General features: G+C 35.8%; 1 protein-coding gene across 4 annotated transcripts in view; it reads right to left on the reverse strand.

The window, feature by feature from the left end:
• Positions 1–25,335, reverse strand: part of POLK (DNA polymerase kappa) — an 89,676-nt gene that overhangs the window by 42,528 nt on the left and 21,813 nt on the right. For 3 of the 4 annotated variants that reach the window (XM_057494248.1, XM_057494259.1, XM_057494247.1), the window contains 2 exons: positions 6,353–6,518; positions 954–1,160 (listed from right to left, as the gene is read on the reverse strand). In XM_057494248.1, the coding sequence (XP_057350231.1) occupies positions 954–1,160; positions 6,353–6,484 (339 nt within the window). In that variant the 5' untranslated portion in view covers positions 6,485–6,518. The remainder of the gene's footprint in view (positions 1–953; positions 1,161–6,352; positions 6,519–25,335) is intronic. The other variant, XM_057494252.1, reaches the window with a different exon arrangement.

Here is a 25,335-nt window from a genome sequence, read left to right on the forward strand (position 1 = left end):
TGTGTATAAAACAAAAAAGTGGAACCAAGGTGCAGTAAGGTCAATAAATTATCGTAGCTGCATACAGTGCAATGCTATGAAGCATTAAAAATGATGATTTGACTGACAAATCATCTTTTGTCATGATAGCAGACCACTTAACACAGAAGATAAAAAGTTAGCTGGTGCTCTAGGAAGGCATACCTAAAAATAAATGACACATTATAGTTTGGTAAAGAAAACATAGAATTTTAATTTCTGATCTCTAATCATGAGAAATTTATAGCACAGTAGATTCATATTGTAATTTTATCATTACGTTACAGCCTAAAGTGATTTGTTGATTTGAATCAGATTTCGATGGAGGATAAACTGTCTTTAGTTTTACTAGCAGAACCTTGACCTCTTTGGGTTCAGTCTACCACATGGTATCCTGCAGCTTGGTAGAACTCAAACTTTACTCCTGAAACAGCTTTTAATACTAGCAAAAACTCAAGTGTTTATTCCCAGAAGATGCTACAGAACTCCAAAGCCCCCAAATTTATAGAAGCCTTGTGTTTTATCTAATAAGTGCATGCACATTTGGCATTCCACCCTATGACTTTTTTGCTTTACTATAACATAGTAACATTTTTAATCAGTTTCTAATATAATGAGTTAACATGTTCCCCCCAATCTTTTTTTGCAAAATCAGCATTTCAGAAAACATGCCACATTTGTCTTGTGGCCTGTTTTAACTGCAAAGTATGTATATGATAAAAATAACACAAAATTTGGATTAAATCCTAGCTCTGCCAACTACCCATCATGATCCTAGGCGAGTTATTTAACCTAATCAAGGCTCCGCTTACTCTTAAGCATAATAGAGATGACAAAGTGTACGTATGAGGTCTTGATGTAAAAAAGCAGAACAATGTTTAACAAAGTAAATGGAATGAACATTTTAGTAGGCCTGTTTTCAGTTACCATTTTACCTTGCTTTCAGTTATGATTTGAGTGTGATGCACTTCAACTGTCACTATCATACCAGCTTCCACTTCATTTGGCAATTTAACTAATACCTGTAACTGTGCTTTCCTTAGCTGCTGGCTAGTAATTTGAGCTTTTTGTTGCATCATATTTTCAATTCTTTGGTTGATTTGCTTTTCTTTCTTGAGTTCATTTCCATAAAATCTGGACCCCTGTGTAAGGAAACAAAAGCATGAGAAAAATGTCTGAAGGAAAACATCACCTTAGTATAACCTAGTGGCTATAAGTACAGAGTCTAGAATCAGAAAGGTTAAATTCAAGACTAAGCTCCACTACTTACTAGAGGGGTGACCCTAAAATTACATAGTCTTTCTATATTTCAGTCACTTTATCTGTAAAATGAATTTATAGTTACCTACATCCTAGGATTGTTGTGAGTACACAATTTGTACAAATTCTCTGAGTACAAGTCTGCACTCAGGAAACAGCAGTGTGTTCGAGCAGGGCCACAGGGCATATCCAAGGCCTTAGCTGGGTCATCAGCTACCTCCTTCACTTTAAAAAAATTTAATGTTCTTCATTAAAGAAAGTGTAGGCAATAACTTAAAAAATACCCATCATTCCACCACTGAACATAGTATCTACCCATTCATCAGGGTGCTGAAAAAACTTATTTTCCCTTGTTGGCTATATGAAAAATGCTGCAATGAACACTTATGTACACGTTCTTGTGTGCACATGTTTTCATTTTGCTTGGATATGTACTTCGGAGTGGAATCTCTATGTATATGGTAACTCCACACTTAACATTTTGAGGAACTACCAGACTGTTTTCCAAGGTAACTGAACCATTTTAGAATCTTACCAGCAAAGTATGAGGGTTCCAACTGCTCCACATCCTTGTCAACATGCTATGGTTTGTCTTATTTATTTTAGCCAGTCTAGGCTATAATAGTGTGAATGGCATTTCATTCTGGTTTTAATTTCCATTTGCCCAGTGACTAATGAAGTTAGACATTTTTTCATGTGTTTATGTGAAATGTATTATCTTCTTTAGTGAAATGTCTCTATCTTTTGCCCCTTTTTCAGTTGGGTTGTTTGCCTTCTTATTAATGAGTTGTAAGAATTCTTTGTATATTTTGGATGTAAGTCCTTTGTCGGATATGTTTTGCAAATATTTTGTCCTAGAATGCTGCTTTTTATTTTTTAATTGTGTCTTAATAGTGAAATACAAATGTTTTGGAATTTGATGAGGTCTGATTTGTCAACTTTTTTTTATTGACTGTGCTTTTGGTATCATATGTAGGAAATGTTTGCCTAACCAAAGTTCTCAAAGATTTTCTTTTACCATCTTAAAGTTTTATTTTAGTTCTTACATTTAAGTCTATTTTGAGTTAGATTTGTGTATGGTGTAAGGCAAGTGTCATCTTCTTTTTTTTTTTTGCATGTAGATATCCAATTGTCCCAGCATCATTTGCTGAACAGACTATCCATCTGCCCTGGTACTTTTGTCAAAAACTCAATAAATTATAGTTTTATTTTTGGATTCAATTATGTTCCATTGTTCAATATGTATAGCCGTATGACAGTACAACACTGCCTTGATAACTGTAGCTTTATAGTTAAGTTTTGAAACAGGAAAGTCAAAGACATCCATGTTTGTTCTTTTTCAAAATTGGTTGGCTATTTTAGGTCTTGTGTATTTCCATTTAAATTTCAGGATCTTGTCAATTTCTGCAGAAAACAGTCCCTGTAATACTGATGGGGGATTACATTGACTCTATAGATCAATTTGGGGAGAACTCTCCTCTTAAAAATATTGAGTCTCTCATCCTTGAACACAGAAAGTCTCTCCATTTTTTAGATCTTTAATTTCCCTCAGCAATTTTTTGTAATTTCCAGGGTACAAGTGTTGCATTCTTTTTGAAATTCCATAGGATTTTCTATATGTAAAGTCATGTTATCTGTGAAAGGATAGTTTTAGTTTTTTTCTTTCCAATGGAGATGCTATTTATTTCTTTTTTTTGAATGACTGCACTGGCTAGAACTTTCAGGACCAGGTTCAAGAGAAGAGGTGAGAGTAGACATCCTTGCCTTATTCTAGATTTTAGGGGAAGTGTTTAGTCTTCCACCATAAAGTATGATGATAACCATAAGTTTTTTTAGATGTCTTTTATTAGGCTGTAGAAGTTCCCTTCTATTTCAAGTTTAAGAGATTTTTAGCACAAATGGGTGTAGGATCTTGTAATATAGGCTTTTTCTGCATTGATTGAGATAACCATGTATTTTTTGTACTTTATTCTGTTAAAATGGGATATTAATTGATTTTTGGATGTTAAACCACCTTTGCATTCCTATGATAAATCCCATTTGGTCTTGGTACATATCTTTTTTCATATATTGTTGGATTCAGTTCACTAATATTTTGTTGGGGGCTTTTATATTTATAATGATCTATAATCTGCTTGTGTGCAGCTTTGGATCAAAGTAATAGAATGAGCTGGGAAGTGTCCCCTCCTTCATCATTCTTCCAGAAAGGATTGTGGAATATTGGTATTATTTCTTGTATAAATGTCAGATAAAATTCACCAGTGAAGCCATCCTGGCCTGTGTTTTTGTTTTGTTATTGTGGGAAGATTTTAAATTACTGATTTAATTTCTTTCCTTGTTATAGATCTATTTAGATTTTCTCTATCTTTTTAAGTAAGTTTTGGAAAATTTTGAATTTATAGAAATTTGTCCAATTTATTGTTAAAAAAATTTTTTTTAATTAAAAACAATTAAAAAACACAATTATTTAAAATACTCTACCCTCTACCTCCAAAGTTCAGTAGGGAGATATAAGAAAGATGAAACAATATTTGCAAAAATATTGATAACTGTTGTTGCTAGGATAATGATCACCCAGGGATTCACTTAACAATTCTAGTTTTGTGAATGTTTAAAATTTTCAGATAAAAGTTTTTAAAATGTAAATTGCATTGCTATGGAGCAGCAACAATTGTGGAGGGCAATTGGGCAATTTATTTAGAAAATTTCAATTTAAAAAACTTATCATTTATGATAACCCTCCCATACTAGAGGAATATATATTCTATAAAATACATAAATATTTTAATATATATTAATATATAATTATGTGTGAGGTATGTATCTTACATGATTTATATCAATTATGATATATGTATATGTTTTTTATATGATTTATATATATATCATATATAAAATTTATATGGAAGAGCAAAGGTTCAAGAATACCAAAGATACTCTTGAAAAAGAGCAAAAAAAAAAAAAAGAACTTGTTCTAGCAGATATGAAGGTTTATTATAAAGTATTATAATTAAGCTCATGTTGTATGAATATGAGAACAGACAAATAATCCAGGAGAATATAAGGAAGAACTAAAGATCAGTAGGAAAAGCCGGGAGTATTTAATAAGTGGTCCTGGGATGCAGAGAAAGAGAGAAGGTAGGGAAATCTAGGATAACTTAAATATTCTATTTCTTAACCTGAAAACTAGAGTCATAGGTGTTTTTATTCTTTTTGAAAATTTTTATGATGAAAATTTCAAAGAAGTCTTAAACAGAAAAAAGATTAGTATAATAAACACATACATAAAACTACCACTGAGATTTAACAACTGCTAACATTTTGCTGCATTTCCTTCACTGATTTTTTAAGTGAACTGTTTCAAACTAAATTATAGGTATAATGACGGCTTCCATAAAGTATTCTAATATGCATCCTTAAAAATAAGGCCATTTTCTCACATAATCATAGCAATATTTTCATAGCTAAAATTAACAATAAAATTAATATAACATTAACAATAAAATGAACAATTCCTCAAAATTATTAGTATACTCTCCATATTCATATTCCTCTAAATGTTCCAAATGTATTTGTTCAAACCAAATAATCCAGTCAGGGTCCATATGTTGTATTTGCCTTTCATCTCCTGATTCTCTTTTACTTTTAAAATTTTATTTACATTTACATACTTAAAAAATTATTCCTCCCTTAACTTTTTATTTTGGAATTTCCAAATCTTCAAAAATTGGAAGAATAGTACAATGAACAGCCATATGTCCTCACCTAGATAGATATACCAACTGTTAATATCCTGCTACATTTGGTTTCTCCTCCAACTCCTACTCCTATGTATGCACACAGATGTACACACATAACAGTCCCCAACTGCTCTACATGCACTTACACAACTGCACATGCACACACATACCCACACATGTACACACACACACTCACTGTCCCTTCCACCCCCTTCTTGGCTAAACCATTTGAAATTAAGTTGCTGTGGATATCAGCATGAATTTCTTAAGAATAAGCATATTCTCTTAAATCTTATATGTTTCTGCATGTGTATTTCATAATATGTAAATGAAACCAAAGAGTAGTAGAAAAACACATTGAAGAATTCTTTTATAACCTTGGAGAAAGATATATGTGGTTGACTGATTCAAATACATTAAAAGAAACAAACAAGAAACTTCTGCACAGTAGAAACCACTGTAAGCCAAGTCAAAAGATAAAAAACAATCAAATGGAAATGTGGAAAGGATAAGAAGAGACAGTTCATAAAACAGGAAATACAAGTGGCTTTTAAACATATGAAAAAATGTACAATCTCACTTTTCATAAGAGAAATGAAAATGAGTGGTACACTGTGTTACTGTAGATTAACAAATCCAGAAGTTTAGCAACATACTATATTGGCACCATTGTGAAATAGTAATAAACTTTCATATATTGGCAGTGGAAATGTAAACTATTGTGGAGGACAACTGGGCAATTTATTTAAAAATTGCACATGTATATATCTCTTGGGGTATCTGCACTTGGTGGAACAATTCCACTTCTAGGAATCTCTCCTATAGTTATATGTACATACACACATATGTAAAGTGATGAAATACAAAGTTACCCACTGAAGTGTTGTTTGTAAAGGCAAAAGTCTAGAAATGACTTACATGTTCATCCATAAAGATTATGACTAGTTCATAAATCATACTATGTCCACACATGCAGGCATAAAAAAGAATGAAGATCTTTAATTACTTACATAAAAAGACCTCCAAGTTATATTAATTGAAACAAAACCAAACAACACACCAATCATAGTATTCTCTTACTGGGGTTAAAAAAAAGCATAAAAAAGAACATGCGTATCATTTTGCTTCTATGTGCATATCATGTGCATATGAAGTAGAAAACTGGACAGCAAGAGCAACAGAATAGAAAGGAGATTATTTCATACCCATTTGTTGCTTAATAATATTAAATACTACAATATTAAAAATTATAATAAAAATACTTAAAACCTTCTTTTAAACAAAGAGTTAAAAGTTACTTAATTTTAAAATACTGAGAAAAACAAGAAACATACCTTTGTGGCTTCCATTATAATTTTGTTAATTTTTGCTTTATCTAATCCTTCCATTCCAGCTTTATTATCATTAAGTCCCACCCGAAATAGAAGATCATCTTTGCGATTGTTCTTCTCCTTTGTGCTATCCATGATGTAAACTTAAAGTTAAAATGGCTTCTTTCATCTGAAAAAGCATACAAAAATAACACTGCTTTTCAAAGCATTTGTTTGGGCAGGTGGGGGGACTTGAAATGATATATAATCAGCAAAACAAAAAAACGATAGCTATTAAGAAATTATTACTGACATTTAAAAATTACTAACCCAAGATTATTGTACTCTAAGAAGAAAGGATTTAACATTCCTGCAAGAAATTATTACATTTTACCATGTTACGTCACTTCTAAAGTTAAGAAAAATCCTTTCAAATACAAATTCTTTAATATCTTTATAATTTGTAACTTACTTTCACATACATTAACATTTAAAAATATGTATAACAACCATGCAAAATAGCTTTGGTTAGGGAGAAAGAAATTGGAATTTCAGGAAGGTTAAATGAATTGCACACCATTAACTCTGCTAATGAGTGAATGACCTGGGATGTGAATCTAACTCTTCTTACTCAAAGTCTAAAGCAGCTACTGTGACATGACAGCTGCCTCCAATTTAGGGTTTAGTAATGCTATAAATAAATGGCCAGGTGAACAGCAGCCATGAACTTAAACCACAAATTATGACAGTGGTCTCTTATTTGCATGACTTAGAAGAGGGTTCATTTGTTTTGCCTTGAGGACCTTTACTTTTTTTTTCTAGTTAACATCCAACAGTTAAATTAATTTTTTTCTTGTGATAAGGATTTTAAGATTTACTCTCTTAGCAACTTTCAAATAAACAAACAGTATTAACTATAGTCACCATGCTGTACTTTACATCCCACGACTTATTTATAAATGGAAGTTTATACCTTTTGATCACCTTTACCCATTTCATCCACCCCCAACCCCTGGATCTGGTAACCAGCATTCTATTGTCATATCTGAGTTTGTTTTTTATTGTTGTTTTCATTTTATATTCCACACTTGAGATCATATGGTATTTATCTTTCTCTGTCTGGTTTATTTCATGTAGCACAATGCCCTTAAGGGGACCTTTCCTAATGCTGCTTCCATTTATGGCACCAGCAGAGAATTTAATTAAAAAATACTATGAAAGAATTTGAATACTGTTATTATTAGTGATAGTTCAGCTAGAAAAAAAAAAGTGTATATCACAGTAGTTCCCAAACTTTGTTTTATTTTCTAGGAGCCAGATATTACTATTTTTAAGACATTCTCAGGTAATTCCAGTAAGCCCCCAAAGTATAGCAACCACTGATGATGATGATTCTCAGTGCCTAAGGGACTAAGTCTGACTTTCTGTTTTTACCATTTGAAAGCTTTTTCTCTTCATCCAACACATTCAGCCCAGTATTACTGTATATTTTGCCTTACACTTTAGTAATTCAATTATTTAAAACAGGGGAATGTAATTCATTCATCATTTCCCCAAACCAACACTACTGAAGACTGAAGATACTCAAAGGCAGGCATCTCATTTAAATATAAGCTGCCTTGTCTTTTACATGATGAAATATATGAACGGAAAAGAAACAATTACTGAATGCCTACTACTTCACATACGGTATATTACATAGTACCCAAACTCTGAAAATGATCTTTAACTGGGCCAGAAGAACTGGGCAATCAGCAATACTGGCACCAGACAAAGTTGTGAATGGGTAAAATTAGTTTTCAGCTACCTTTCTGCCTTATTGTTACCCAAATACCACGTAACTTATGCCCAGTTTCATGGGCATAGGTTTACCATGCTAATGACTTTCCAGTTTACAGCTCAGGTCCAAAGGCCTGTTGGATATCTCAAATTTAACATGCCCCAAAATGATCTTCTCATCTGCCTTTATGCCCCAAACCAGTTCCATTGGAAGCCTTCCTCATCTTAGTAGAGGGCAACTTTAATCCTTTTCAATTGCTCATGCAAATAATCTTCGTAGTCATTATTTTATTATTGATATATACGCTTATGAAGGTTTCAAATGAAAAACCAATGTGGTTACTACATTTACATATATTATCAAGTTCCAACTCATATCCCATTGCAGGCACTGTCCATCAGTGTAGTAAGATGCCACAGAGTCACTATTTGCCTTCTCTGTGCTACACTGTTTTCCCCGTGACCCATCACACCAGCTGTACTAAACATAATATCCCTCAATTCCCTTCTCCCTCCCTCCCCACCCACCTTCACACACCCCTCCCCTTTGGAAACCTCTAGTCCCTTCTTGGAGTCTGAGTCTGCTGCTGTTTTGTTCCTTCAGTTTTGCTTCATTGTTATACTCCACAAATGAGGGAAATCATTTGGCACTTGTCTTTCTCTGCCTGGCTTATTTCACTGAGCATAATATTCTCAAGCTCCATCCATGTTGTTGAAATGGTAGGATTTGTTTCTTTCTTATGGTTGAATAGTATTTCAGTGTGTATATGTACCACCTCTTCTTTATCCATTCAACTACTGATGGACACTTAGGTTCCTTCTGTATCTTGGCTATTGTAAATAGTGCTGCGATAAACATAGGGGTGCATATGTCTTTTGAATCTGAGAAGTTGTATTCTTTGGGTAAATTGCAAGGAGTGGGATTCCTGGGTCAAATAGTATTTTTATTTTTAGTTTTTTGAGGAACCTCTATATTGCTTTCCACAATGGTTGAACTAGCTTACATTCCCACCAGCAGTGTAGGAAGGTTCCCCTTTCTCCGCATCCTTGCCAGCATTTGCTGTTCCCAGTCTTTTCGATGTTGGCCATCCTAACTGGTGTGAGGTGATGTCTCACTGTGGTTTTAATTTGCATTTCCCTGATGATTAGTGATGAGGAGCATCTTTTCATGTGTCTGTTGGCCATCCAAATTTCTTCTTTCAAGAACTTTCTCTTCCTATCCTCTGCCCGTTTGTTAATCGGGTTATTTGCTTTTTGGCTGTTGAGGTGTGTAAGTTCTTTATATATTTTGGATGTTAACCACGTGTTGGATATGTCATTTACAAATATATTCTCCCATACTGTAGGATGCCTTTTTGTTCTGTTGATGGTGTCCTTTGCTGTACAGAAACTTTTTAGTTTGATGTAGTCCCATGAGTTCATTTTTGCTTTTGATTCCCTTGCTCAAGGAGATGCATTCAGAAAGCAGTTGTTCATGCTTATATTCAGGAGATTTTTGCCTATGTTGTCTTCTAAGAGTTTCTTGGTTTAATGACTTACATTCAGGTCTTTGATCCATTTTGAGCTTACTTTTGCATATGGGGTTAAACAATAATCCAGTTTTGCCAACATCAGCTGTTGAAGAGGCTGTCATTTCCCCATTGTATGTCCATGGCTCCTTTATCGTATATTAATTGACCATATATGGTTGGATTTATATCAGGGCTCTATAATCTATTCCATTGGTCTATCAGTCTGTTCTTGTGCCAGTATCAAATTGTCTTGATTACTGTGGCTTTGTACTAGAGCTTGAAGTCAGGGTGCATAATCCCCCCAGCTTTATTCTTCCTTCTCAGGATTGTTTTGGTTATATGGGGTCTTTTGTGGTTCAATATGAATTTTACAATGATTTGCTCTAGTTCGTTGAAGAATGCTGTTGCTATTTTGATAGAAATTGCATTGAATCTGTAGACTGCTTTAGGCAGGATGGCCATTTTGACAATATTAATTCTTCCTATCCATGAGCATGGGATGTATTTCCATTTACTGGTATCTTCTTTAATTTCTCTCATGAGTGTCTTGTAGTTTTCAGAGTCTAGGTCTTTCACTTCCTTGGTTAGGTTTATTTCTAGGTATTTTATTCTTTTTGATGCAACTGTGAATGGAATTATTTTCCTGATTTCTCTCTCTGCTAGTTGATTGTTAGTGTATAGGAATGCCACAGACTTCTGCAAATTAATTTTGTATCCTGCAACTCTCCTGAATTCAGACATAAGACCTAGTAGATTTGGAGTGGATTCTTTAGGGTTTTTTATGTACAACATCATGTCATCTGTAAACAGTGACAGTTTAACTTCTTCCTTGCCAATCTGGATGCCTTTTATTTCTTTCTGTTGTCTGATTGCCATGGCTAGGACATCCCATAATATGTTGAATAGGAGTGGGGAGCATGGGCATCCTTGTCTTGTTTCTGACCTTAAAGGAAAAGGTTTCAGCTTCTTGCTGTTAAGTATAATGTTGGTTGTGGGTTTGTCATATATGGCCTTTATTATGTTGAGGTGCTTGCCCTCTATACCCATTTTGTTGAGAATTTTTGTCATGAATGGATGTTGAATTTTGTCGAATGCTTTTTCAGCATCTATGGAGATGATCATGTGGTTTTTGTCCTTTTTGTTGATGTGGTGGGTGATGTTGATGGATTTTCGAATGTTGTACGATCCTTGCATCCCTGTAATAAATTCTACTTGATCATGATGGATGACCTTTTTGTTATATTTCTGAATTCAGTTTCCTAATATTTTGTTGAGTATTTTTGCATCTACGTTCATCAAGGATATTGGTCTGTAATTTTCTTTTTGTGGTGTCTTTGCCTGGTTTTGGTATTAGAGTGATGCTGGCCTCATAGAATGAGTTTGGAAGTATTCCCTTTTCTTCTACTCTTTGGAAAACTTTGAGGAGGATGGGTATTAGGTCTTCACTAAATGTTTGATAAAATTCAACAGTGAAACCATCTGGTCCAGGAGTTTTGTTCTTAGGTAGGTGTTTGATTACCAGTTCAATTTCATTGCTGGTAATTGGTTTGTTCAGATTTTGTTTCTTCCTTGGTCACCCTTGGGTCTAAATTATTATTTAGAAAGTTGACCATTTCTTCCAGGTTATCCAGTTAGTTAGCATATAGATTTTCATAGTATTCTCTAATAATTGTTTGTATTTCTGTGGTGCCCATAGTGATTTTTCCTTTCTCATTTCTGATTCTGTTTATGTGAGTAGACTCTTTTTTTCTTGATAATTCTGGCTAGGGGTTTATCTATTTTGTTTATTTTCTCGAAGAACCAACTCCTGCTCTCATTGATTCTTTCTATTGTTTTATTCTTCTTGATTTTATTTATTTCTGCTCTAATCTTTATTATGACCCTCCTTCTACCAACTTTCAGCCTCGTTTGTTATTCTTTTTCTAGTTTTGTTAATTGTGAGTTTAGACTGCTCATATGGGATTGTTCTTATTTCCTGAGGTACACCTGTATTGCAATATGCTTTCCTCTTAGCATGGCCTTCGCTGCGTCCCATAGATTTTGCGGCGTGGAATTATTGTTTTTATTTGTCTCCAGATATTGCTTGATCTCTGTTTTTATTTAGTCACTGATCCATTGGTTATTTAGGAGCATGTTGTGAAGCCTCCATGTGTTTGTGGGATTTTTTCATTTTCTTGCATCATTTATTTGTAGTTTCATATCTTTGTGGTCTGAGAAACTGGTTAGTACAATTTCAATCTTTTTGAATTTACTGAGGTCCTTTTGTGGCCTAGTATATGATCTATTCTAGAAAATGTTCCATGTGCACTTGAGAAGAATTTGTATTCTGCTGCTTTGGGTGTTGAGTTCTGTAGACGTTTGTGAGGACCATCTGTTCTAATATGTTGTACAGTGCCTCTGTGTCCTTACTTATTTTCTGTCTGGTTGATCTATCCTTTGGAGTGAGTGGAGTGTTGAAGTTTACTAGAATGAATGCATTGCATTCTGTTTTCCCTTTTAATTCGGTTAGTATTTGTTTCACATATGTAGGTGCTCCTTTGTTGGGTGCATAGATATATATAATGGTTATATCTTCTTGTTTTATTCACCATTTTATCATTATGTAATATCCTTCTTCGTCTCTTGTGACTTTCTTTGTTTTGAAGTCTATTTTGTCTGATATAAGTACTGCAACTCCTGCTTTCTTCTCCCTATAGTTGCATGAAATATTTTTCCACCCCTTCACTTTTAGTCTGTGTATGTCTTTGGGTTTAAAGTGAGTCTCTTGTAGGCAGCATATAGATGGGTCTTGTCTTTTTATCCATTCAGTAACTCTCTGTCTCTTTTTTTTTTGTATCATTAATCTACAATTACATGAGGAACATTATGTTTACTAGACTCCCCTCATCACCAATTCCCCCCACATAACCCATTACAGTCACTGTCCATCAGCGTAAGATGTTGTAGAATCACTAGTTGTCTTCTCTGTGTTGTACAGCCCTCCCTGTGCCCCCCACACATTATAGATGCTAAAAATAATTACCCCTTTCTTCCCCACCATCCCTCCCTTCCCACCCATCCTCCCCAGTCCCTTTCCCTTTGGTAACTGTTAGTCCATTCTTGGGTTCTGTGAGTCTTCTGCTGTTTTGCTCCTTCAGTTTTTTCTTTGTTCTTATACTGCACATATGAGTGAAATCATTTGATACTTGTCTTTCTCTGCCTGGGTTATTTCACTGAGCATAATACTCTCTAGCTCCATCCATGTTGTTGCAAATGGTAGGATTTGTTTACTTCTTATGGCTGAATAATATTTCATTGTGTATATGTACCACCTCTTCTTTATCCATTCATCTACTGATAGACACTTAGGTTGCTTCCATTTCTTGGCTATTGTAAATAGTGCTGCGATAAACATAGGGGTGCATATGTCTTTTTCAAAATGGGCTGCTGCATTCTTAGGGTAAATTCCTAGGAGTGGAATTCCTGGGTCAAATGGTATTTCTATTTAGAGTTTTTTGAGGAACCCCCATACTGCTTTCCACAATGGTTGAATGGACTCTCTGTATTTTGATTGGTGCATTCAGTCCATTTACATTTAAGGTGATTTTTGATAGGTATGTACTTATTGCCATTGCAGGCTTTAGATTTGTTACCAAAGGTTCAAAGTTAACTTCCTTAATATCTAAGAGTTTAATTTAACTCACTTAGTATGCTATTACAAACACAATCTAAAGGTTCTTTTCTTCTTCTTTTTCTTCCTCCTCCATTCTTCATATATTAGGTATCATATTCTGTACTCTTTGTCTATCCCTTGATTGACTTTGGGGATAGTTAATTTAATTTTGCATTTGCTTAGTAATTAGCTGTTGTACTTTCTTTACTGTGGTGTTATTATCTCTGGTGACAGCTATTAAACCTTAGGAACACTTCCATCTATATCAGTCCCTCCAAAATACACTGTAGAGATGGTTTGTGGGAGCTAAATTTTCTCAGCTTTTGTTACCTGGGAATTGTTTAATTCCTCCTTCAAATTTAAATGATAATCTTGCCAGAAAAGGTAATCTTGGTTCAAGACCCTTCTGCTTCATTGCATTAAATACATCATGCCATTCCTTTCTGGCCTGTAAGCTTTCTGCTGAGAAGTCTAATGATAGCCTGATGTGCTTTCCTTTGTATGTGATTTTATTTCTCTCTCTGGAGCTTTTAGTAGTTTTTCCTTATCCTTGAGCTTTGTCATTTTAAATACTATATGTCTTCTTGTTGTCTTCCTTGGGTCCCTTGTGTTGGGAGAGCTGTACACCTCCATGGCCTGAGAGACTATCTCCTTCCCCAGATTGGGGAAGTTTTCAGCAATTATCTCCTCAAAGACACTTCCTGTCCCCTTTTCTCTCTCTTCTTCTTCTTCTGGTACCCCTATGATACAAATATTGTTCCGTTTGGATTGGTCCCACAGTTCTCTCAGTATTCTTTCATTCTTAGAGATCCTTTATTCTCTCTCTGCTTCATCTTCTTTGTATTCCTCTTCTCTAGTTTCTATTTCATTTATCGTCTCTGCCACTGTATCTAATCTGCTTTTAATACCCTCCATTGTGCTCTTCAATGACTGGATCTCTGATCGGAATTCATTCCTGAGTTCTTGAATATCTTTCTGTACCTCGATGAGCATGTTAATGATTTTTATTTTGAACTCCCTTTCAGGAAGATTCATGAGGTTGATAATATTTAAGTCTTTCTCAATAGTTGTATTAATAATTTTACTTTGAACCAGGTTCCTTTGGTATTTCATATTTGTATATGGTACCCTCTAGTCTGCAGAAGCTCTACTCTGTGGAGCTGCTCAGACCCTGAAGCAATGTCAGGGGTTGCAGGGGTGTCGTACAGGTGTCTTGGGGTAGGAAAGAGCTGTTTCCTTCTTCCTGGCTGCTATGCCTGTCTCCACTGCCTGAATCAGTTGGCCGAGCACACAGGTATAAGCCTCTATGCTTTGCATTTTAGTTGCTGTAGAGAGATCTACCCTCTGGCTGGCCTAACACCAGGGTAGAGTTTGTTGGTTTGCAAGCCAGGTGGGGCTGGCCAGGAGCAAGGTACAGTAGGCTGTGTATCATGGAGGGAGTCCTTGGAGCTGTGTAGTCAGCCAGGGAGCTGGATCACCTGAAGATTGTGAAAGCTCCCAATCTGATGGGCTCAGTGCACCCAGACAATTTTGTCTACCTTTCCTTTCTCCTAAGCAGTAAGCTCTGTGCAATCCTTGCCCCTTTGGCAGCCCTCTTGCTAAGGGCTTCCTTGTTAGGAAAACTCACAGACTGCCAGCCTTTCTTTTGTCCCAGAGCAGTCGGATATGGATCCCTGCTTTCCACATGCAGCTGAAATCTCAGTCTCTCCACGAATTCTGCCTGTCTTAGCTTTCCGACCCCCTAATCCTGAGAGTACCATGCAAGCACCATGAAATGTAGGTTTGTGCTCCCAGAGCAGATCTCTGGAGTTAGGTTTTCAGCAGTCCCAGGCCTCCACTCCCTCTCCGCTGTGTTTCTCTTCTTCCCACCAGTGAGCTGGGGTAGGGGAAGGGCTTGGTTCCCACAGGGCCACAGCTTTGGTATGTTACCCTGTTCTGTGAGGTTTATTCTTTTCTCCAGGTGTATGCAGTCTGGTGCCGTCCTCTTTCCTTTTGCTGTTTCAGGATTAGGTTTATTAATTATATTTTCATATTTTATTCAGTTTTATGAGGAAGCCTCTGTCTCACCTCTCACTCCACCATCTTTAATCCCCTAATCTATCTTGCAATTTTTATATGGATCTATTTGACTCCTTTATATAATGAAGACATATTATGGCAATTCCTTTATAAACTGAAGGTATATTATGGTACCTAAGGAATCTTACTTTTCCTATATCTTGAGTTATTTTGCTACTTCATTATTCTAGGAATTATTTAATCGCCACTCATCAATTATTTTTAGCAGTTATGCTAAAAAGAAAAAGAAATTGAAAAAATGGAATCATCTAGAAAGTTGATCTAGTGGTGAAATAAATCATCATTATTATGTCATCTTTCAGTTTTCTTACTCTACTGCGTGCAGTATGGTATCTTTGGGAGAGAGCATGAGAAAATTATAGGGACTCCAGGCTTTCAGGTTTTTATTTTTTAGGTAGCTTTCATTAAGCATTGCTGAATTCCGAATTGTTCATTTGATGTCATAATGTCAAAAAATTGACAGAAAAATTTCACAATTATTAGAAAAATCATAAGACTAACAGCATTCTAGACTATGATTGTGGAAAAGATCTTACAAGCAAAATATTAGACTATGAATTTTCAGATATTCAAATAAATATATTTTCTCAAACTTAAGGATCAATGAGTGAAAAATGCATTTTTAAAAACAAGAAGCAAACATGGCATTCCCATCCAGCTAGTCAGTCAACCAGAAGGCCTTTATCACAGAGTATTCTGCAACAATAACTTGGAACATCTCATTTTGCTAACAGGATGTATGACAGTGTTCTTTCATCCTGTATGACATTTGTGCATCAGAAGTTTCTAATACAGTTTGTAAGTGAGCAAATGCTTAAGACAGATGTGTATATAAAGAGGATAGGAAGGAAACAGGTTTGTAAAATGAAAACTTTATTGGGTTCATAATTCTAATTGGTGTTTAAAAATAAAAATGGTATGCAATTATGGAAGAAGGAAATGGTTGTTCAAGATTACGAGATGTCAAAGCTTTCAATGTTATTGCATTTTGATGATATAAATACAAGATAAAGAACCAGAAATAATAATTAGCTGGTATCTACTAATGATGCATATGAAATCTGGCAACTTTATTTACAAGATGGGATAGTTCCAAGATCATGGATAAAAGTTAAAAAGCAGGGAGGCATAAAGCAAAATGATGGCAATGTAGAACTGCAAGGCAAAAACCTCCTTCTATATACACACTGAGGAAGTAACTACAGCAAATAAAACTAACTCTGAGAATTATGTGAAGGCTGCAGAACAGACCAACTATCCCTGGTGAAGAGAGAGGACAACAATGAAAAGGGTAAAGGGTCAGAATTGTGAGATTGGGACCCAAGCCCTTTCCCCACACAAGCCCACAAGCTGGAAGAAAAGGAACAGAGCAGGGAGGGGATAAACACTCAGGAATCCGACACACTTGGCCCTGGAGATCTGGTCTAGTAACACGAGTCTGTATTGCATTGGGCTTGATGATTAATGGGGATGGACACCAGGGAGAGCTGGAGCACTCTGGGAGGCTGAGACTCCTGTCAGTTATAAAGAACAGGCACGCTTTGTCAGTCCTGCTGAGACCCAACACGGAGGTGGTAGTTTTACTGATTTACCAGCAGCACGAAGTGTGCCACAGTGGTGGGGGTCAGAGAGATCTATCTCCAGAGGATAACGGGAAAGGCAACAGCACGTTGACAGCCCTTCTTCAGCACAACTGGTCAGGCACTCGTGGACAAGTTGAGAGCCAGCTCCAAATACTCCATGTCTCTTGCTGGTGGCTCAGCCCTGTGGCAACGTTTCCCTGCATACACATCCCACCAAGCCCACTGGGCCCAGAAGTGGTCTGACTTTGGTGCCTGGCAGGCAAAGGGACGAAACTCCTCCTGACTTTCCCAGTCATCCTGCAGACCAACTGGTGTGGTGCTTTCAGGACTCAGAGCTAAACTCTTCAACTCCTTTACAGGAGACTCAGAGCCACAGCAGCACTCCCCTGCACACCAGGCCCATCTGGCCCAGTAGAGGCCACTACTGCTGACTGACAGGCAGAGGGTGGACCCACACACAATAAATCACTGCAGAAGCATCTCATGGTACACAAAGGGCATGCAGAGGCAAGTTATCAGTCTCTGCTTACAGAGATCAGCCACTGCCAGGAGACAGGCAGAAAGGCAGCCTTGTCCACAGCCCAGCAACAGCAACTGCAGCTCCACCACAAAGGAGAACTTGGCACTGGTGAGCATAGAGTTCTTGAGCTTCTGGGCACCATAGGATGGCTACTTCATAAGACCATTACTTTCTAAACCAGGAGGCATAGCTGATGTATCAAATACAAAGGAAGAAAGTCAGGAACCCAGACAAAATGAGAAGGCAGAGGAATATGTACCAAAAATGAAATAATAAGACACCAGAAAAGGGCTAAATGAAAAGAAGATTATCAATCTTCTTGATAAAGATTTCAAAGTAACAATCATAAAGATGCTCACTGACTTGGAGAAAAGAATTGATGATTTCAGAGAGAACTTCAACGAAGAGGAAATTTGAAAAAGAGCCACTCAGAGATGAAAAATATAGTAACTGAAATGAAAAACACAATGGAGGCAATGAATAGCAGATTACTGGAAGTGGAGGAAAGAATCAATGTGATAGAAGATAAAGAACAGGAAAACAACCAACCTGAGGAACAGAAAGAAAACAGAATTTCTAAAATGAGAAGATACTAAGAGAGCTCTGTGACAACTCCAAACAGAACAATATTTGCATAACAGGGGTTCCAGAATGAGAAGAGAGAGACATAAGGGTAGAAAGTCTCTTGAAGAAATAATAGTTGAAAACTTCCCAAATCTGGGGAAGGAAATAGACATCTAGGTCCTGGAAGCACAGAGAGCTCCTAATAAAAGTAACCCCAGGAAGACAATATCAAGACTTACAGTAATTAAAATGGCAAAGATTAAAGATAAAGAGTAAAATTTAAAGCAGCAAAAGAGGCAGACAGTTACCTATAAGGGAAATTCTATAAGGCTATCAACAAATTTCTCAGCAGAAACTTTACAGGCCAGAAGGGAGTGGAATGGAATATTTAATATATTAACCCACCAACCAAAAATCCTCTATTCAGCAAGGTTATCATTCAGAATTGAAGGAGGGATTAAAAGTTTCACAGATAAATGAAGGTTAAAAGAATTCACCACCACTAAACCAGCCTTGTAAGGTGCCTGGCAGGCAAAGGGAGGAAACTTCTCCTAATTTTCCCAGTCATCCTGCAGACCAACTGGTGTGGTGCTTTCAGGACTTTGTATAAAATTGTATATGTACAAAAATTGTATAAAAAAACATCTATCCACCCAACACAGGAGCATATGTTGAAGGAACTTCTGTAATGGAAATGATCTTTAGCCTAAACATTTTCAACAGAGAAAAATAAATCCACAGTAAAGGCAGTAGACCAATTACTTACAAAGCAAGTATGAAATTTTTTTAAAAAGTAGCAAAGTCAAGTATAATCAAACAATATAATCAACTATATTGACAAAAATCAACCAAGGAATACACAAAGGATGTAGATTGTGACATCTTATACACAAAGTATGGAGGAGAAAGAAGAATAAATAAGTTGTGCTTTTAGATTGTGTTTGAAATACAGTGACTATCAACTTAATATAGACAGTTTTATATATTTAGGAAATTTTCTATGAACCTTAAGGTAACCACAAACCTAGTCTATAACAGATTTACAAAATTTTTTTAAAAAAGGAATCCAAGCATAACACTAACAGAACACTAAAGAAACCATCAAATAACAAGAGATGAGTATAAGAGAGGAAGGAAGGAACAGAGAGGAACTACAAAAACAATCAGAAAACAATTAATAAAATGACAATAAGTACATACCTATCAATAGCTACCTTAAATGTAAACGGACGAAGGCACCAATCAAAAGACACAGGGTAGCAGAATGGATGAAGAAACAAGACCCATCTATATACTGCCTACAAGAGACTCATTTCAGACCTAAAAATATACATAGAGTGAAATTAAAGGGTTAGAAAATATTTCATGCAAATGAAAGTGAGAAAAAAGCAAGAGGAGCAGTACTCATCTCACACAAAATAGACTTCAAAACAAAAAAAGTAACAAGACAAAGAAGAACATTATATAATGATAAAGGAACAGTCCAACAATAGAATATAACAATTGTAAATATCTATGCATCCAAATGTAGTAACCACATTGTTTTTCATGTGAAACCTTCATAAGAGTGTATATCAATAATACCTTAATAAAAAATTGTATAAAAAACATCTATGCACCCAATATAGGAGCACCTACATATGTAAAATACATACTAACAGACCTAAAGGGAGAAACAGACAGCAATGCAATCACGTTAGGGGATTTTTAACACCCTACTTACATCAATGGATAGGTCATCAAGACAGAAAACAAATAAGGAGACAGAGGCATTGAATAATATTTTAGAACACATGGACTTAACAGATATATACAGAACAATCCATGTAAAAGCAGCAGGATACACATTTTTCTCAAGTGTACATAGAACATTATTCAGAATAGATCACATATTAGGATACAAAAAGAGCCTCAATAAATTTAAAAAGATTGAAATTGTATCAAGCATTTTTCCAGACCACAATGGTATGAAACAAGAAATCAATTATCTAAAGTAAACCAAAAATACCCCACAAACACATGGAGACTAAACAACACGTTTCTAAATAATCAACAGATCAATGAACAAACTAAAGAGGAAATCAAACAACACATGGAGACAAATGAAATCAGAAACACAATTGTTCAAAATATGTGGATGCAGCAAAAGCAGTTTTAATAGGAAGTACAGAGCCATACAGGTTTACCTTAATAAACAAGAAAAATTCCCCCCAAAACAATCTAAACTCAACTCAAGGAACTAGAGAAAGAAGAACAAATGAAGCCCAAATTTAGTAAAAGGAGGGCCGTAATATAAAGACCAGAGCAGAAATAAATAAAATAGAAATTAAGAAAACAATATTTAAAAAATCAAAGAAACCAAGAGCTGGTACTTTGAGAAGATAAACAAAATAGACAAACCCATGGACAGACTTATGAAGTAAAAAAGAGAAAGGACAAAAAACCCAGAAACCAAAAAGTAGAAGTCACAGTTGACATCACAGAAATTAAAAGAATTATAAGAGAATTCTGTGAAAAAACATATGCCAATAAATTGGAAAACCTAAAAGAAATGGATAAATTCCTAGAAAAGTACAACCTTCCAAGACTGACCCAGGAAGAAGCAGAAAATCTGAACAGACCAATTGAACTGGTAATCAAAACACTTCCAACAAATAAAAGTCTGTATTCAGATGGTTTCACAGCTGAACTCTACAAAACATTAAAGAGGCACAAATACCCATATTTCTTAAAGTACTCCAAAAAGTAGAAGAGGAGGGAATACTCCCAAACTCATTCTATGAGGCCACTCTAATACCCAAATCAGACAAAGATGCTACAAAAAATGAAAATTATAGACCAATATCTGTGAACATAGATGCAAAAATCCACAACAAAATAGATGCAAAAATCTGCAACAAAATATTAGCAAACTGAATTAAAAAACACATCAAGAGGATCATCCATCATGACCAAGTGGAATTTATTCCAAGGATGCAGGACTGTACAATATTTGTAAATTAATCAACATAATATACTACATTAACAAAAGGATAAAAAACCATATGATCATCTCAATAGATGCTGAAAAAGCATTTGACAAAATTCAGTATCCATTCATGATACAAGCTCTCAACAAAATGGGTAAAGAGGGAGCATACCTCAACATAATAAAGGCTATATATGACAAACCTACAGTTAACGTCATACTTAATGGCAAAAAGCTGAAAGCTTTTCCTCTAAGATTAGGAATAAGACAAGAGTGCCCACTCTCACCACTTTTATTCAACATAGTACTGGAAGTCCTAGCTACAGCAATCAGACAAGAAAAAAATAAAAGGCACCCAAACTCGTAGGAAATAAGTAAAACTGTTACTGTTTGCAGATGACATGATACTGCATATAGAAACCCTAAAGACTCTGCCAAAAAACTATTTGAACAACTAGATTCAGCAAAGTCACAGGACACAAAATCAATAAACAAAAATCTGTTGCATTCCTATATACTAATAATAAATTAGCAGAAAGAGAAATCAGGAAAATGATCCCATTTACAATTGCATCAAAAAGAATAAAATACCTAGGAATAAACCTAACCAAGGAGGTGAATGACCTATACTCTGAAAACTATGAGACAGTGATGAAAGAAACTAAAAAGCAGATAAATAGAAATCTATCCCTTGCTCATGTATAGAAGAATTAATATTGTCAAAATGGCCATCCTGCCCAAAGCAATTTACACATTCAGTGCAATCTCTATCAAAATACCAAAGGCATTTTTCCATGAACTACAGAAAATAATCCTGAAACTCATATGAAACCACGAAAGACCCTCAATGGCCAAAACAATCTTAAGAAGAATAAAGCTGGGGGTATCACATTCCCTGACATCAAGCTATACTACAAAGGTATAGTAATCAAAACAGAATGGTACTGGCACAAGAACAGACCCATAGATCAATGGAACAGAATAGAGAGCCCAGAAATAAACCCATAAATACATCATCATTTAATATATAATAAAGAACCATGAATATGCAATGAGGAAAACATAGTTTCTTCAATAAATGCTGTTGGGAAAACCTGACAGCTATATGCAAGAGAATGAAACTGGATTACTGTCTAACCCTATACACAAAAGTAAACTTGAAACAGATTAAAGACCTAACTAGAAGACATGAAACCATGACATCTTGAAAGAAAACATAGGTAAAAATCTATTGAACATAAGCATAAGTAAATAAGAAATTTTTTTCTAGACATGCCTCCCCAAGCAAGGGAAACAAAATAAAAAATGAACAAGTGAGACTACATCAAACTAAAAAGCTTCTGTACAGCAAAGGAAATCATCAGCAGAAAAAAAGGCAACCTACGGTATGGAAGAAGATAGTCATAAATGATAATGATAAGGGGTTAATATCCAAAATATATAAAGAACTCACATGCCTCAAAACCAAAAAATAACCCTCTCAAAAAAAGGGCAGAGGACCTGAACAGAAATTTTTCCAAAGAAGAAATATAGATGGCCAACAGGCACATGAAAAGATGCTCCACATTACTAATTAGGGAAATGCAAATCAAAACCACAATGAGCTATCACCTCACACCAGTCAGAATGGCCACGACTGAAAAACCGGAAACAAAAAATGCTGGTGAGGATGTGGAGAAATGGGAACCCTCCTACACTGTGGGAATGTCAACTGGTGCAGCTTCTACACAAAGCAGTATGGAGGTTTCTCAATCACCTAAAAATGTAAATTCTATACAACCCAGTAATTTCACTTCTAGGAATTTACTGGAAGAGAATAAAATCTCTAATTCAAAAAGATATATGCACTCCTATTTTTATTGCCAAATTATTTACAATAGCCAAGATATGGAAGCATCCAAAATGTCCATCAATAGATGAATGGATAAAGATGTACATATATACAATGGAATATTATTCAATCATAAAAAAGAAATAAATTCTGGTACTTGTGGTAACATGGATGGACTTAGAGGGTATTATGCTAAGTGAAATAAGCCACGCAGAGATACACAAATACCATATGATTCCACTTATATGTGAAATATAAAACCAAGATAAAACTAAGCAAATAAAACAGCAATAGACTCACAGACAGAAGTGACTGGTGATTACTATGGGGGAGAGGTTAGGGTGGTTGGGTGAAATGAGTGAAGAGGCAGGAAAATCTCAGTCATAATACAAATTAGTCATGGTGATAAAAGTACAGCATGGTGTATAGTTAACAGTTCGGTAACATCTTTCTACATTGACAGCAACTACACTAATTGGGGTGAGCATTTAATAATGTACATAATGGTTGAGTCACTATGTTGTATATTTGAAATCACTATAATATTGTATATCAACTATACTTCAATAAAAAATAAAAATTATTTAAAAAATTAAAGAGCAGGTAGTTCCTTTCAAAGGACATTACCCAATTCAGGAAAATAAGGAATAAAACCTTGAGTTACTGGGTTTCAATTCCTATTACAATATCTAATGAAGTTATTGTTCACTGTCTCTTTGATGTTCCTTCTCAAGATTACTTACAAAATTACTCAAAAATATAAAAACTTAAATGATAATAACTATTTTTCATGATATATTAAGACTTACAACAAATACACAATTCATTTATTAACATTAGACAAAAGGATAATTGCAACAGGCTCCAGAGTTCACTGAAGTTATCTGTGAGTAATTAGAACACAGACTTGCTAGCACACACACTCCTTCAGTTATCAATCACCCTAAAAAATTTGTAGTTTGACTACAAACTATATATGTACATACACATATATATACAAATATATAACTACTGCAGCTTAAAAATGTATGAGGAAGAATTTTCTTTTAAAGTAAAGCTATGCAATATATCTAGAATGAAATCTAGCTCTGACAGTTCTCAAACATTTAATCATTTTAGGATAATAGCTTGGTTTTTTTGTTTGTTTGTTTGTTTTTAAAGACCAAACTCAATTTTAATGTCTTAAAAGTACATATTATAAGCTTCTGAGGTTTAAAGTCTGGGCTACAGTATTCACTAGCAATAGCCTTGGGTAACTTAGTAACCACTTTAAGTTTAATTTCTTTGTATGTAAAGTAAGAATAATTTCTATCTTGCAGGGTTTTTGTTAACAGTGAATAAAATATAAGAAACTTCAAGCGATGTCTGACAGTAGGACCTTTTAACAATGATACTTCTTCCTTACAAAAAGCTATGACAGATGGGGAGAAGCCAAGATGGCGACATGAGTAGGGCAGTGGAAATCTCCTCTTAAAACCATATCTATTTTTGAAAATACAACAAATACAACTGTTCCTAAAAGACAGACCAGAAGATACAGAACAACAGCCAGGCTACATCTATATCTGTGAGAACCCAGCACCTCAGGAAGGGAGTAAGATACAAGCAGGGCAAGACCTGAGCGCCACCCCCACAAAGCTCCCCAAGTGGGGATAGGAGTCGGAGAGGGGAGTGGGAGCCCAGGACTGCTAAATACCCAGGCTAGTCATCTGCACTGGGAGCGCAGACACACAGTGCGTGGAGTGCTAGATGTTAGGGAAACAGAATCAGTAAAATCTTTGAGCTGTATCATCCCCGCAGCTGATGCCCCTGGGACAAAAGAAAAGTAAGTGCTTTTTGAAAATATTGAACGGACAGGGGCCTCTCAGCTGGATGGACACACCCTGACACACTCAGCTTAGCAGCTAGGAATCCAGGAGAACTCTGAGTGCCCTAACGCTCTGGGAGGAAGTGCAGCTCTGAGGCTCTGCACGGTGATAAACAACCTCCCATCCATTCCTCCTCTGGCACAGCCCCACCATAGCAGGGGAGCAGCCTGAGAGCAGCCACGCCCATAACAACGACCAGAGCCTCCTCCGCAAATGCCAAGGGCCAGACTCAGAGGCCCAGTTGGCACGCAGATGCCCAGCACAATCCACTAGGGGCCGCCATTCTCGCAGGAGAGGAAGGCTACCAGCAAGCAAGAAGGGACTTTGTTCTCCCAGCTGACACAGGCACCAAATGCCCATGACTACCACTATCAACATAAAAAGGCAGAAGAATTTGATCCAGACCAGAATTACACAGACAACCCCTAAGAAGGAGCCTGGGGAGATAGATTTAACCAATCTTCCTGAAAAAGAATGGAAAACAAAATTCATAACCATGCTGATGGGGCTGCAGAGAAATATGCAAGAGTTAATGGATAAAGTTGGGAGGGAGAATACAAAAATAAAACAATCTCTGGAAGGACTTAAGAGCAGACTGGATGAGGTGCAAGAGGCTGTTAATGGAACAGAAATCAGAGAACAGGAACAGAAA

This window comes from Manis pentadactyla, chromosome 2, assembly GCF_030020395.1.
Source record: "Manis pentadactyla isolate mManPen7 chromosome 2, mManPen7.hap1, whole genome shotgun sequence".
Classification (NCBI taxonomy): Eukaryota; Metazoa; Chordata; class Mammalia; order Pholidota; family Manidae; genus Manis; species Manis pentadactyla.